Here is a 15,848-nt window from a genome sequence, read left to right as displayed (position 1 = left end):
CCAAACGTCGCACATCTCATTCTCCCCGTAACACACAATATCTCACCAAATTATTACTGAACTTTAAAAACCGCATTATTTATTCGCTTATTGTAAAACTGTTTTTTTATATTATATTATTATAAATGTTATTTCTTTCATACAGTATAGTACAGTATGTGTACAAAAATAGTTTGAAGTATTTATCTGTTGAAATCATCATTATCTTTCACAATTGTTTTATAGTATTGTAATATTAACTTTAATTGTTTAGGTTTTGAAAGCTACATTTTTGGTCCAATCTCTCTTGACTTCAGAAGCTCAGAGGTCTGAGCTGATGAACAAATCACAGATTCTTGATTTTATTGCAAATGTCCCACGAGTCCGAAATTCTCTGGAATTGGGGTTGAAAAACATTTAACATGTAAAGTGGATCACTTTATGTATTTGGCACTTATAAGTTATGTTTTGTGTACTTTAAGAAAACTACACAAGACAAAACAGTTCCAAATATTTATTTAAAAAAATTGTCTATTAATAAGGAAACATACTGTGCATTTTGATTGGGTTATTTACAGGTGCATCTCAGTAAATTAGAGTGACGTGGAAAAGTTAATTTATTTCAGTAATTCAACTCAAATTTTGAAACTTGTGTATTAAACAAATTCAATGCAACCAGACTGAATTAATTTAAGTCTTTGGTTCTTTTAATTGTGGTGATTTTGGCTCATATTTAACAAAAACACACCAATCCACGATCTCAACAAATTAGAATATGGAGACATGCAAATCAGCTTAACAACTCAAAACATTCAAAGGTTTCCTGAGCCTTCAAAATGGTCTGTCAGTTTGGTTCACTAGGCTACACAATCATGGGCAAGACTGCTGATCTGACAGAGCCAAGTAGGGTGACCCATACTCAGAATTCGTGCTCTGCCTTTAACCCATCCAAACTATATACACACACACACACACGTTTGTTTTTGTGAAATGTGGGGACATCCCATAGGCGTAATGGTTTTATACTGTATAAATTGTATTTTCTATGGCCCTACACCAACCCTACACCTTACCCTAACCCTTACAGGAAAATTTTTCTTTCTTAAAAAAACTCATTCTGTATGATTTATAAGCGTTTTGAAAAATGGGGACATGGATTATGTCTTCATAAGTCACCCTCTCCTTGTAATACCTGTGTCATACCCATGTCATTATACAGAGTTGTGTCCTGAAATGTCACAAAAACGCACACACGGACACCAGTGGGCAGTGCCCTGTTCAAGGGCACCTCAGTCAAGACATTGCTGGCCCAAGACTCAAACCCACAACCTTATGGTTAGGAGTCAAACCCTCTAACCTCTAGGCCACAACTTCCTCAAAAACAGTGTATTTTAAACTTCTTCAAGCTGCACAAGCTTCTTCAAGCTGAGTTTTACTTTAAAGGGGTTTATATGATGCTTTTTAAAAGATAATTATTTTGTGTATTTGGTTTTGACATGCTTCAATGGTCAAAAAACATTATTTTTAAAATACTGTACATTACTGTAAGAGATCTATGCCCCGCCTCTCTCAAACGTAACACTCCAGAGGGACAGAAAAAAATCGCATCATATGACCCCTTTAAAAGCAGCCAGTCTACCTTGAAAGCGTCCACCGACCATAGACAGTAAAAGAAATGGACACAGCGACCCCATTGGAACTCAATTGAGACAAATGAAGCCCAGTTTTAGCGTTTTTTAGCACTTCCGTTTCTGACGCGCAGACTCAAACGAAGCTTGACGACGTCAGCAACCTGTCTGCCAGATGTAAATCTTCTAAGTGGCTGTGCGTGAAAACTGCCATCGTTAATCTTGCAGAGACGGCGAGCTTGAGCGGGGAGTTCTTTGTCGTGAGTGAGTAGGAGTAAGTATTCTGATTAATTATTTTGTGTATTATTTTAAAATGTAACGCCAGTACGCCATATTAAGTTAATTGCCTGCGAGCTTCTCCACCTGTCTGTACGGTAATGCGACAGAGAGCCGAGTGGTGATGACGCAATCGTTAGCCTATTTTTTACAAAAACTGTTCATACGGGGCCATAATGTAACATAGAAGGTAATGGAGCCCTTTATACATTGTCGTGTATCTTTAGAAATAAATAATGGACAAACAGAGTCTTTAAACGCCTCAGATGTAAAGTTATTCGCTGTCAAAGTGACGCCAAATTGAATGGGAGTCAATGGGAATGCTAACGCAAGTGAAGTTCTGCTAAAAGATGGCAGCCCCCACCCGACTTCAACTTCCGGTCGAGTTCCTTGCCCCTTGCCACCGACTGACAGAGAAACGCTCGTCACCGTGGCCCCGCCCTCGCAGTGACGTCACGTCTGACGCCACGCCCCTCTGACTGCCGATTTTTGTTTTTTAAAGCCTGAACTTGAAGTACACTCGTGCTGCAGTCATACAGATGGGTGTAATACATCATTGATGCAGAATCGCAGAGGCCTGCAGAGGATCAGAATGATGTAATCTGTGTTTGTGCCCGTTAGCTGAAGAATGAGGATGAGGATGATGATGATGATGTTTGCTGCTGGTGCTTTTAGCATGTAACGTTATGCTAATATTAGCTCACCTCCTTCAGTTTTTGTGTGTGTGAACAGATGACGTAGCAGCCCACAGCTGTCCTCTTCACGTCCGTCTCTTTTAGAGCAGGTAAGAATATAAAGTATTTTCTGTTTGTCAGCTCTAGCATCAGCACGTGCTGTGTTTATATTCGTGCAGGAAGAGTCATTAGCTGCTAAAAGTGAGACATCAAACTGCACATGACTGACCTCCTGCCTGCACTTTTCCTGCATTACTAATGCATTTGAGCCCATCATCATACTGTATTTAATTTTTATTCAAATAAATTACTGTTGATTTCACTCCGATATCTAATTGAATAAAGTTAATCAAAGAAATCTTGAAGCAGTCTAATGACACTTCTGTGATATTCGTTCATTTACAATAAATTAACTACAAGCTGTTATTTGATGCTTGTGTTATTTGTTTAGTGGTGTGTGAGGTAATAATAAATATATCCAAACTATTCAGAGATTTGATTTAAAAAACAGCATTATAGCTATTAAAGTATATCTTGTTATGATTTTAACTCTGTATTTAACCTCAGAATGATCTCTAATAAGTCTGATTTTGTGGTGACTGTGCTTTAAAATAACTTGTAATCTGTAATCACTCACATTTCCAGATTAACCTTCCCTACTTGGTATAAACTGATGATGTTTATGGAAAACTGTTCCTCAATCCACCCTCACCATGTTGTTCCAAACCTGTATGAGTTTCTTTCTTCCGTGGAACACAGAATATATTTTGAAGAGTGTTAAAACCAAACCATTGTCTTCCACTTAATGGAGAAAAAACACAGACACGTTTCCCAGAATGTCTTCTTTTGTGCTTAAATAGATGAAGCTTTCTGCTGGTTTCTGCTAGCCTTCGCTCTGTAACCAGCACAATCTAAACTGCACAATGTTAGCATAGAGGACTCATGTTTGTGCTCCCCACCCGATATAATCAACCTTGTAAGTCCTGCACTTGCCCATGTAATTCTTAGCCTACCTATAAACCACCTTAAGAAGATTTAGGAAAATTGAACCCATCCCATAATAAAGCGATCTTGACCGTTGCATTTTGTTTGGGTGCTGGAAAGGAGGTCAAATATCTGTCTTATCTTATTGAGTGCATGTTGTACCGTTCACAATCATCAGTGTTTATCTCATGAGAAGCGCCATCTCTGTTGAAAATGAGCACATGATGAGCATGAAATAACACTGGTCTGTCTTCCTTTTTTTTTTTTTTCTAGTTCCAAACGTTTTTATTTTATTTTTTATCTGATTCCAAAAACTGGATCATTTTTTAATCTTTTATTGTTTTGCAGGACAGTCGTATCTCTGAGGGATTATTCGGACACATCTGAGAGGTGAGTGCATTAAACAGTCAACTGAAAATAGTTCATGGGATGATGAAAATATTGTGCAGTTCCTACAATAACGTGAATGCATTTGTGATTAATAATTCTGAACATGGTTAATTTTTAGGTGAGATCATTAAAAAATGTTAGTTCGATACAAATGTTCTGATGGCAATAAAACAAATACATAGCCTAATAATTATTTTTGCATAATTTTTGCATAGTATTCCCTAGAAAAGAATATTAACAAAAATACTGTACTTCTGAATGTTTGGAAAAAAAATAAGTTGTGCCAAATCAGTCACATGGTGCAACTAACGAAGGTTCGGTCCGACCAATGTGAAGAAGAAAAAGACTACTTTAAACCGAAAATAAAACTTGAAACCCACAAGTGCCAAGGTCAATAAGTCACAAAAGGGACAGTTCAGACAAAAAATAATACAGTTATCCTTTTATAAGAATACAAGGGTAGTTCAGGTGGTTTGACTCCCTAAATTGTAATAATTATGAATTTATTTATAGCATTTGTGAAAGCTTTTTACTATAAGATCTCTATTAAAAAAATATGTGTAAATGAATAGATGTGTACACTCCCATATAATACATTTTAAGTGATGCTGCATGATGTTTTTAGAAACATTTCATTTTTAATGTTTATTTTAATGTAATTATTCGTTTCCTAAAAACAGCATAAAAAAAGTTTTTCAAAACCGTGTGAGTAGTTCATAGTGCATTTCTTGAAACATGATAACTTTAAACTAGATGCAATATTTTTGACATTTATAGTGGATACTAAATTTGTCACTGACTCATATTGTAATAGCTAAATGCACTACATCGCTAAAAGTATGTGAAAATAGGAAGCTTTTCCATTACAGGAATGCATTTTAATTGCAAAATATATTATTATATAAATAAGTCATTTTAATTTCTAAGAATGCTTCACATTACTGTGTATCCGATCAGATAAGTGCAGCCTGTGTGATCTGTGCTGTGTTGAAGATGAGCGTCTGTGAGGAGCAGGAGGAGCTTCACATGAACAGCTGTCTGTGGTGAACATGTCCGTGCACGAGGACTCAGATCACCCGCGCTTCTTTGTGGGAGCGGAGGACGGCGAGGGAGACGAGCTGCTGGATCCGGGCAGAGTGCTCGCATATGACTGCTTTTACGAAAACGTGGAAGAGGAGGATGATGCAGAATATGATTCGGTAGGTGTAAAGACTGGTCTGGGTGTTTAGGTTCTTGACCCACTGGAGAAGATCAAGCTTTGGTTTCCAGATCAAGCAGAAAAAAATCATTCTGGAATCACCTTGTAGTTTGTAGTTTGTATATCTCAAGCCATTTTGTGCTTGACATAGTGTTCTGTGAGACTAAAAAAAAGTATTCCTTATAACCTGCCTGTAAACAAACATTACAGAGTTCTGAGAATATATTTTAATATCCAAAGTAACTTAATAAAATAGTTATATCATGCAAGACGTCAGGCATTTGAATCATTGACACGTCATGCCTGTATATTACATTGAATAATGATTTACTGCACATTAAAGACTACATAGATGAAATAAAATATACCCAACCTGAAGAAATGCACTGAGAGCTGCTCTTTCCTGGAGTTCAGGCAAAATTATGCTTTTTTTACATTGCAAAAAATATACAGATTTCAGCTAGGACACAACTATTTATTTTTCTGTTGCTAAATATTTGGGTTCTTGAAGCGTAGCTGGTTTTAATTGGAGATGTGTGTTGTCATCTGCAGCCTCCTGAGAGACAGATCGTGGTGGGCATCTGTGCCATGTCTAAGAAGTCAAAGTCCAAACCTATGAAGGAGATCCTGGAGAGACTGTGTCTGTTCAAATACATCACTGTGGTCACGTTTGAAGAGGAAGTGGTGCTGAATGAGCCGGTGGAAAACTGGCCGCTCTGTGACTGCCTCATCTCTTTTCATTCCAGAGGTTTGGAGCATCCTGTCTGTTTATTGTAACCAATTACCATTACAATTTCCCTGTGTATATTTTCATAATGAAGTCACACCTGCTGCACCGGGTCAAATTTACATTGTTGAGAGAGAACGAAAAGTCCTCCTGTCAGTTCCTGTATTGACAACAAGAGCAGAAATGTACATTCAATCTGTTTTTGTGAATTTATGTTTATTGTCTGTTTTTAAAGGATTCCCCCTTGATAAAGCCGTGGCTTACAAGAAGCTGAGGAACCCGTTTGTCATCAATGATCTAGATCTTCAGTATTTTATTCAGGACAGGTGAGCTTCATCATGTTTGTATTGTTTATTGACCACACCTGATCTGCTCTGATACAGAAGATATTACCAGCTGTGCGTCATGCTTTTAAAACTGGAAAACCTTTGCTCATTATATATGATAGATAAGTAGATGGGTTCTCCAAGGTATTGTTATTATTTATTAAAACTTTCATCATGGGGGAAACTGTATGTTACTTATTCTTATGAATTGCCAAATGGGTTAAACTGTTCACAGCCAGTCACGAGAAGCCAAAATTGTGCTGTTTTTATCATGGTAATCATCCATTAATGGGCAATATTTGCCCCTGGAATTGATTACCATAGCCTTTTTTTCTGATTATTAATTGTACTTGTGAGCAATGTTCCCTGTTTCTGAAGCACTCAGTGCTTTCTGATTTCAGTTCTGCACACTATCTCCTTAACCAAAGGAGCCGTCTACACTGCACAATGAAATTATTACATATATTGTAACCTATCTTGTTTATGATGAGAGAATTCACAAGAGTGCTAAAGTCAGTGCTCTGGATTTCTGCATCACTGGTGACTAATGGAAACGCCTCTGATTGGCTATTGCAGGTACTTGATTGGTTATAATGCACAACAAAAACCTGCAGAAAGAAATCTTTAATGCAACTTATCTAAATCCAATGTTGCATTCAGCGCTTTTCATTCGATTTCATATTTTACTTTAATCGGGATAGTCATAATAGATTTAATTTAATTGTACAAGGGCATTTTTCTTGAAATTGGTGGCCATTTTTGCTTTAGCCCCCTTTAATTTCCACCTCTGGCATGCAGTAATGACAGAATTAGCAGTTTTGGATGGAGTATGTCTCCTCTAGCACAGGTGATTGTCATGGTTTCTACTCTCTTTAACTTACAATGCAATATTAACCTCTTTTTAACTGGCTTGTTGTATAAAAGCAATATCCCATTTGAAATTGTGTTGTTGGTCTGAATATCAATGGCAAGCGGACTGTGGCTTGGTGCTTATGCCAAATCACCGCTGTGCAACTTTTCCAGTCCTGGAAAGCACATGGGAACTAGGACGAAGAGTTTACCACTGCCCTGAAACAGTTTATGTTATTAGTGGAAAGTTTTGCCATGTGAGAGAGGTATTGCTGTGACACTCTTGTGTTGATGCTTGACTGTTTTCATGTCAACATAGCATCCTACAGCAAGCATTTGATCAAGAAGCAGTCATCCCTGTGAAATAAGTGATTTTTGAAAGGGTTTAATGTAGTTATTTGATTTGGTTTAGAAACTTCATGCATCTACATGACTAATAGTGACACTCCTTCTTGGTTCTGAGCAATAAGGGGAAGTCAGAATCGAGATGCTGACGCAGTGTCAATCAATCACTCTTTGTGGTTACCCTAGTGTTGTTTCAAGAGTCTTGAAATGTAGTCCAGTTGCTCTGGGACTGGCTCTGGTTTTGTTCTTCCAGCAAAAATAGTTACAAAGTAACCGTCTGGCAATGCCATGTCTAAAATGTACTCCATATCAACTTATTGTTAAAATTCTTTAATCTACACACATGCTTTAATACACAACACTATATCCTCATGTCTACAGCAGAACAGCAGCAGTTCTGAGACAATGATCATTGCCATTTAAGTCAACCTTTACTCATCCTAATTTCATTCCAGAAGAATGAAATTGACACAAATTAAGATGTTTTTTGATAAAATCTGAGATATTTCTGTCTCTTTACTGGACATACACAGAGAAATATGCTAAACAAATGCTCTGATGCACTCGCTTGATGCACAGAAACAAACCTTGAGGGTTAGGGTGAGTGAACGACGGATGGGATTTTTTTGTTTTTGTTTGATCACATGTTAAGTAATGCTGTCAAATAATAGTAATGCTGATGGAAGATGAAAGAGGCTTTTTAAAAATGGGTTTTCTTGAAGCACATTTATATCAAACCCCATTGCTACGTTACTGTGTGAAGTTATCTGAGACTTATTCTAGCACTTGCATATCATTGCTCTTTTGTTGATTTTGATTGCTTCTGTTGTCCTCATTTGTAAGTCGCTTTGGATGAAAGCATTTGCTAAATGTAAATAACTTGCTGTATGAAAACTCATGTTGTTGTTTTTTTACAATTTACCTTTCTCCCACAAAATCCTAATTCATGTGCAATATTTTGGGGTTTAGGAGAGAGGTGTATCATATACTGAAGGCTGAGGGAATACAGCTGCCCCGCTTTGCAGTTCTGAACAGAGATCCTGCCAGACCAGAAGGTTTGTTAACTCCCCAAATCTCACACTGACCCAGTTTGGACTACACTAAATAAGCCTGTGTCACCGTGGTGTCATTTAGCTGATTCTTGCAAATGAGATACTTTTGCACTTTTCAACTTGAATTCACATTAAATCATAATCTAATCTAACACTCACACTGTGAATTCATATTCTTTCTGCCTGCTTTCCCTTCAGTGAGAACCGTGTGCATTCGGACTCATGTTCTACACAAATATCCCGTTTCTAAAGCGAAGGGTTTGATGGTTGTGTGGTGTTTCTGTAGAATGTAATCTGGTGGAGGGAGAGGACCATGTGGAGGTGAATGGAGAGATCTTCCAGAAGCCTTTCGTGGAGAAGCCAGTGAGTGCTGAAGACCACAATGTCTACATCTACTACCCCACATCTGCAGGAGGAGGCAGTCAGCGGCTCTTCCGCAAGGTGAGGCCACAATCAAGCCCTTCAACACCAGAAGTACTTCAACTGATTATTATTTTAAGCAAAAAACTGGTCTTGCTTTAAATTAAGTGGCCTTAACTATTATTTAAGTATAACTCCATTACTTAAGAAACCCAACCTCAGCCCATCTCTTTTAGAGAACTACAGACCAGTTTCCCTTCTTCCTTTCATTGCAAAAACACTTGAACGAGGTGTGTTCAACCAAATCTCTACATTTCTCACACACAACAACCTCCATGAAAGCAACCAATCTGGCTTCAGAAGTGGACATTCAACTGAGACTGCTCTCCTTGCTCTCAATTGTTGAAGCTCTAAGACTGGCAAGAGCGGAATCCAAATCTTCAGTACTTATCCTGCTTGATCTGTCCGCTGCTTTTGACACAGTTAACCACCAGATCCTCCAATCAAACCTACTGGCGAAAGGCATCTCAGGAACCACACTTCAGTGGTTTGAGTCTTACCTATCAGATAGCTCCTTCAAAGTATCTTGGAGAGGTGAGGTGTCCAAGTCTCAATATCTAACTACTGGGGTGCCTCAGGGCTCAGTTCTTGGACCTCTTCTCTTCACTGTCTACATGGCATCACTAGGTTCTGTCATTCAGAAACATGGCTTTTCATATCACTGCTATGCTGATGACACTCAACTCTACCTCTCATTCCATCCTGATGATCCGACGGTAGCTACTCGCATCTCAGCTTGTGTAACAGACATTTCTTAAAAACAGCTAGAAGCCTTGGAGTTATGATTGATGATCAGCTGATTTTCTCAGACCACATTGCTAAAACTGTCCGATCCTGCAGATTTGCTTTATTCAACATCAAGAAGATCAAGCCCTTTCTTTTGGATCATGCTGCACAACTCCTTGTTCAAGCTCTTGTTCTGTCCAGGCTGGACTATTGCAATGCTCTCTTGGCAGGTCTTCCAGCCAGTTCTATCAAACCTTTACAATTAATTCAGAACGCGGCAGCAAGATTAATTTTTAAAGAGCCAAAAAGAATACACATCACACCTCTGTTTATCAATTTGCACTGGCTTGCAATAGCTGCTCGCATAAAATTCAAGGCATTGATGTTTGCCTACAAAACTACCACTGGCTCTGCACCCATTTACCTAAATTTGTTACTTCAGACTTATGTGCCTCTAGAAGCTTGCGTTCTGCAAGTGAACGTCGCTTGATTGTGGCATCCCAAAGAAGCACAAAGTCACTTTTACGGACTTTTAAATGTTCCCTTCTGGTGGAATGACCTCCCCAACTCAATCCGAGCAGCTGAGTCTTGGACATCTTCAAGAATCGGCTTAAAACACATCTCTTCCATCTTTATTTGATCCTCTAACTTTAACACTCACTATTCTAATTCTATTCTTAAAAAAATCTAACTTTCTAATCTTTTTGTATTCTATTTTTCTTTTCATTTATTATGCAATTATATATATGTGTGTGTGTTTGTGTAAAGACCTCTAACTAGCTTGCTCTATTTTTTTTTATTCTATCTGTTTTCTTTTTATTTATTATATTATTTAAAATCCCATGCTACGTGTATAACTGAGACTTGTTATAGCACTTCTATATCATTGCTCTTTTTGTTGTTTTGATTGCTTCCACTGTCTTTGGATAAAAGCGTCTGCTAAATGACTAAATGTAAATGTAATAAATGTATGTACACAATAAGTGCATTTTACATAATGATTAATTTAAATTAAGTGTGGGACAATATATATATATATCACGTCTATTTCTATAAACAAAATGCACCTGAAGAACAGAGGACACCAAGAGCAAGGTCTAAACTACCCAAAACATGAGAATGATTTGTGTTCCAGTATATTAAAGTGACTCATAGGTGTCTAGTTTAGGACGGCTTGCCCTGTCTGGTTCTCTGGTCCGTGTGTCCTGTGTATTGTGTGAGACTGAAACACTCATGTTGTCAGCTTACTATTGAGAATAGATTGTGTTGTGTAGTTGCTGACGTTGTGAACAGGGTTTAAAGCCTAGCCAATGTTTTTAAATAATGAGTATTTGCAGCCTTTATACTTTATTCAAATCAAATATATTCAAATTTCTAGGTTGTCATTATACTGGGACTCAGTTACATAACATGCTGTGAGTAGCTGAGCTGCTTGTGTAACTCTGACGTCTCTGATTGTTTGTGTTTTTAATGATTTAGTGTGGTGCAAACTGCAAAGAAGTATTTATTATTCAGAAAGAAGAAGATAGTATCATAACATGACATGGTATACTTGAAAGGTTTTTGTAGTTATCTTCATTGATAAATGAACTTTCTCTTCATTGCATCAAATCATCCTAACTAGACGTGTGTCTCACGGTTTCTGATCACGTCTCGTCTGTTTCAGATTGGCAGCAGGAGTAGCGTGTATTCTCCGGAGAGTAACGTCAGGAAGACTGGATCCTACATCTATGAGGAGTTCATGCCCACGGATGGAACGGATGTGAAGGTAGCGCAGTCGTTTATCTTCAACTCACACACTATCTTTATGCATTTTCATATTAGTCCAAACCTAGCCCAATTATGTTTCTAGAGGGGCCTCCTGGCAAAATGCGCTTTCTTGGGGGTAACTACATGTTTTAGGACAGGGTTCTCCTGGTAAAGTAGCATTTTAGGGGCTAAATATCACATTCTTGTGGTCACTTAAAATCTGACTTGGCAACACTGAGATGGGTTGTGTTTACAATATGTGTCCAAAGTTTTCTGAAAAAATGTGAATAAGCTCATTAGTGCCACCTTGTGACATACTTTACATTATCACACAGACTCATGAGTTTTCATAAAGATCAGTCATTCAGATTGTGCGGTTGTGCTACTGTCTGCAACTCACTGTACAGTCCTGGCCAAAAGTTTTGAGAATTACATGAATATTAGTTTTCAAAAGGTTTGCTGCTAAACTGCTTTTTAGATCTTTGTTTCAGTTGTTTCTGTGATGTACTGAAATATAATTACAAGAACTTCATACGTTTCAAAGGCTTTTATCGACAATTACATGACATTATTTGACATTCTCTGCAATTCGACTGGGCATGCTCTCAATCAATTTCTGGGCCAAATCCTGACTGATAGCAACCCATTCTTTCATAATCACTTCTTGGAGTTGGTCAGAATTAGTGGGTTTTTGTTTGTCCACCCGCCTCTTGAGGATTGACCACAAGTTCTCAATGGGATTAAGATCTGGGGAGTTTCATAAAATTTCAACATTCTGGTCCCCGAGCCACTTAGTTATCACTTTTGCCTTATGGCACGGTTCTCCGTCATGCTGGAAAATGCATTGTTCTTCACCAAACTGTTGTTGGATTGTTGGAAGAAGTTGCTGTTGGAGGGTGTTTTGGTACCATTCTTTATTCATGGCTGTGTTTTTGGGCAGAATTGTGAGTGAGCCCACTCCCTTGGATGAGAAGCAACCCCACACATGAATGGTGTCAGGATGCTTTACTGTTGGCATGACAGGACTAATGGTAGCGATCACCTCTTCTTCTTCGCACAAGCCTTTTTCCAGATGCCCCAAACAATCGTAAAGGGGCTTCATCTGAGAATGACTTTGCCCCAGTCCTCAGCAGTCCATTCACTATACTTCCTGCAGAAGACCAATCTGTCCCTGATGTTTTTTTTTGGAGAGAAGTGGCTTTTTCGCTGCCCTTCTTGACACCAGGCCATCTTCCAAAAGTCGAGACGACTTTAGGAGACGATCCTGTCACTTGCTGGACTTTCTTGGACGCCCTGAAGCCTTCTTTACAAGAATTGAACCTCTTTCCTTGAAGTTCTTGATGATCCTATAAATTGTTGATTTAGGTGCAATCTTAGTAGTCACAATATCCTTGCCTGTGAAGCCATTTTTATGCAACACAATGATGGCTGCACGCGTTTCTCCGCCCAAGTAGCCACTCCTCCCAAGTAACGTTAGCTGTGTTCCAACGCCTAGTGAGAATATAGTTCCCAGTATTTATACGATTAAAAATGGTCTCTGTCTTATATAGCCTTGTTATTTGTACACGCTGTAACTATAAAGATCACAACATGTAAATAGGAAAATGTTTGCATTATTTTGTCACTTATTGGGATTACTATGCTACCGTTATCCATTTACATCCAGTCTTTGTGCTAAGCTATGCTAGCGGTGGGTGCATCAAATAACACTTACAGAACGCACAGAAATGAAAAAGGTATGTATGGACTTATCTAACTCTGGGGGATACTGTGAATAAGCTAAAGTCCCAAAAAGTCGGAGTGTTCCTTTAAGCAGCAACTTTTCCAATTTCCAATATTTATGTAATTCTCAAAACTTTTGGCCACGACTGTAGATGTTCTCCAATATTCTCCTAGTCTTTTTATAGACCCTGATTTATTCATGAACGAAGCGCCACTGTTTCATATGCTTCCTTGTGTCTGTGCACATCAGGTGTATACTGTAGGTCCTGACTATGCCCACGCAGAGGCCCGTAAATCTCCAGCTCTGGATGGGAAGGTGGAACGAGACAGTGAGGGAAAAGAGGTCCGTTACCCAGTCATCCTCAATGCCAGAGAGAAACTCATCGCATGGAAAGTCTGTTCGGCTTTCAAGGTGAACAAAGATGTTGAAAGCAATTTAGAGTCAATTAAAGCTTTATATCTGAAGTATTGACATGAAGCGTTAGCGATTTCTCATTTATAGCAAACGGTGTGTGGGTTCGATCTGCTCCGTGCTAATGGCCAGTCATACGTCTGTGACGTCAACGGCTTCAGCTTCGTCAAGAACTCCATGAAATACTACGATGACTGTGCAAAGATCCTGGGGTTAGTACGCTATACAAGTCCCAAATATCCAGTGATTTTATATTTCAACATAATGTTTTATTGTCAGATGCAAAAAAGGTTTCGTATTTTCTTTATTGCAATTTTAATTATAACCAGATGATATGATAAGGATTATGAATCTATATAATGTAGAACAAAATTAGAGCATATTTATTTATTGTTTTTCATTTTCCCCACAGGAATATCATCATGAGAGAGCTGGCTCCACAGTTTCAGATCCCGTGGTCTATTCCTTTAGAAGCAGAGGACATTCCCATAGTTCCCACAACCTCTGGGACCATGTATGTCCTGACAAGCAAAGACAAGCACTGTTTTACACTTAGAGTGATCATTACATTACCAATGCTATTAGTAGCTAAGCTAGTGAAAGCTAGTTTCCGGAAACTAAAATCTAGTTCTTCCAAAAATGAAATCATCATTAGCTAATTTTTCTAGTCTCAAATTTATACGACTTTCTTTCGTTTTCACCAAAACCACAAATTGTTAGCGGGATGTTTTTGCTGATACTCTTATGTACTTTTATTAAAGGTGTAGTGAGTTTTGAATAACCCATTAATAGTTAAAGAGAGTCACAATGTGCTGCCACTGCGGTGATTTCAGCCAACTGGATATTCATTTAATTATTGCTTGAGCAGAAGAAAGCCAGTCATAGGGATTTGGAAAGACTGAATAAAGAATGACAGAAGTTTCATTTTTGTGGAGCGGTTTCTTTTAACACATTAATACTGTGTGATATTGCTGATGTGCGAATTTATATCTTTTTATTTCTGTATAAGCTCAAAGTAAATATCTGTTCGAGTGCTGTGGTATGATTTCAGGATGGAGTTGAGGTGTGTGATTGCTGTGATTCGACACGGTGACAGAACTCCCAAACAGAAGATGAAAATGGAGGTTCGACATCAGCGGTACGGTCTTTCACCTCTACTGTCGCTGAGCTAGATTCATCATACACACTCACTAATTCAAAAATAAAATATGAAAATTGACACGACTCAACTAAAAACCCACTATCTGTCATGTTGTGTTTTTCAGGTTTTTTGACCTCTTTGAAAAATGTGAAGGTTACAAAAGTGGAAAACTGAAATTGAAAAAACCAAAACAACTCCAAGTAAATATTTTTTTTAAATAAATAACAAAATCCATCTCTTCCATCTTTACTTGACCCTTAGCTTAACTCTAGCACTTTCTATTCTAATTTTGTTCTTTAAAAATTCAAACTGCCTTCTTTTAGAGTTGCACTCTATTAATTTACTAACTGCTTGTTTTCTTAAAAAAAAAAAAAAAACTTCTCTATTCTTTTTGAATTCTATCGGATTTATTTCATTTATTATACAGTTAACAAAAAGCAAAAAGACCTAACACTAGCTTGCTCTATTTTTATTTATACGGTTTTATTTTTATTTGTTATATTATTAAAAAACCCTTATGTGCTGTGTTAAGTTAACAGAGACTTGCACTTGCTTTTCTTTGATCTCTTGTTGATTTTGATTGTTTCTATTGTCCTCATTTGTAAGTCGCTTCGAATAAAACCGTCTGCTAAATGATGTCATGTAAATGTAACAAATATTACTCATCATGCATATCTAAAGCCTGTGTTTGAATATTAGCTGATTTGCGTTGTGTTTGTTTGAATTGGACAGGAAGTGTTGGACATTGCCAGGCAGCTGTTGGTAGAACTGGGCCAAAATAATGATTCAGAAATTGAAGAGAGCAAAGCCAAGCTTGAACAGCTGAAAACTGTCCTTGAAATGTAAGTGGGTCCAGTAAGTTTATTAATAGGAGTCAAGCAGTAAAGATGTTTAGGCACCTAGTTATTGTATTAATAGTCTTCTGCCATTGAATCTGATTTCGTAGTCTATTCCTTGAGAGAATGAAATGCATGCAGAAAAGGGTGGGTAAATGATGACAACATTTATTTTTGGTTTAGTCTGCCATTATGAATTTTATATTGTTATAGCTTTCATCAGATCCTCACCAAATGTAGGATCAATTTTAAATCATCTTCAGATCATGCTAGTGAAAAGTAATATCAGTCTGATAATGGCACTGGTACTCTTTTGGGCTTGAACTGACGGTAAAACTATGGACATTATTAACTTTACATTTTACATCTTTACATTTATTTTGAAAGATGAAGCTTGAGATTATGGAAAGAGGC

General features: G+C 37.8%; 1 protein-coding gene across 3 annotated transcripts; it reads left to right on the top strand.

Annotated features, from left to right (window-relative positions):
- Positions 1 to 2,352: 2,352 nt before the first annotated feature.
- LOC113109508 (inositol hexakisphosphate and diphosphoinositol-pentakisphosphate kinase 2-like) lies at positions 2,353 to 15,596 on the top strand. 3 transcript variants are annotated; one of them, XM_026273066.1, is made up of 14 exons: positions 2,353 to 2,667; positions 3,890 to 3,931; positions 4,925 to 5,130; positions 5,682 to 5,877; positions 6,092 to 6,182; positions 8,346 to 8,431; positions 8,715 to 8,869; positions 11,241 to 11,342; positions 13,296 to 13,457; positions 13,548 to 13,669; positions 13,870 to 13,971; positions 14,509 to 14,595; positions 14,723 to 14,798; positions 15,331 to 15,595. In XM_026273066.1, exons 3-14 carry the CDS (start codon positions 4,981 to 4,983, stop codon positions 15,442 to 15,444), a joined length of 1,443 nt encoding a protein of 480 aa, XP_026128851.1. In that variant the 5' UTR covers positions 2,353 to 2,667; positions 3,890 to 3,931; positions 4,925 to 4,980; the 3' UTR covers positions 15,445 to 15,595. The 3 variants fall into 3 exon arrangements, with proteins under 3 accessions (XP_026128851.1, XP_026128852.1, XP_026128853.1); XM_026273067.1 differs by having other exon boundaries at positions 4,889 to 5,130; XM_026273068.1 differs by lacking the exons at positions 2,353 to 2,667; positions 3,890 to 3,931 and having other exon boundaries at positions 4,941 to 5,130; positions 15,331 to 15,596.
- The last annotated feature ends 252 nt before the right edge of the window (positions 15,597 to 15,848 follow it).

The sequence above is a fragment of the Carassius auratus genome, chromosome 10, assembly GCF_003368295.1.
Source record: "Carassius auratus strain Wakin chromosome 10, ASM336829v1, whole genome shotgun sequence".
Lineage (NCBI taxonomy): Eukaryota > Metazoa > Chordata > Actinopteri > Cypriniformes > Cyprinidae > Carassius > Carassius auratus.
Note: the sequence above shows the minus strand (reverse complement) of the source record. Positions and strands in the feature narration are given on the sequence as shown.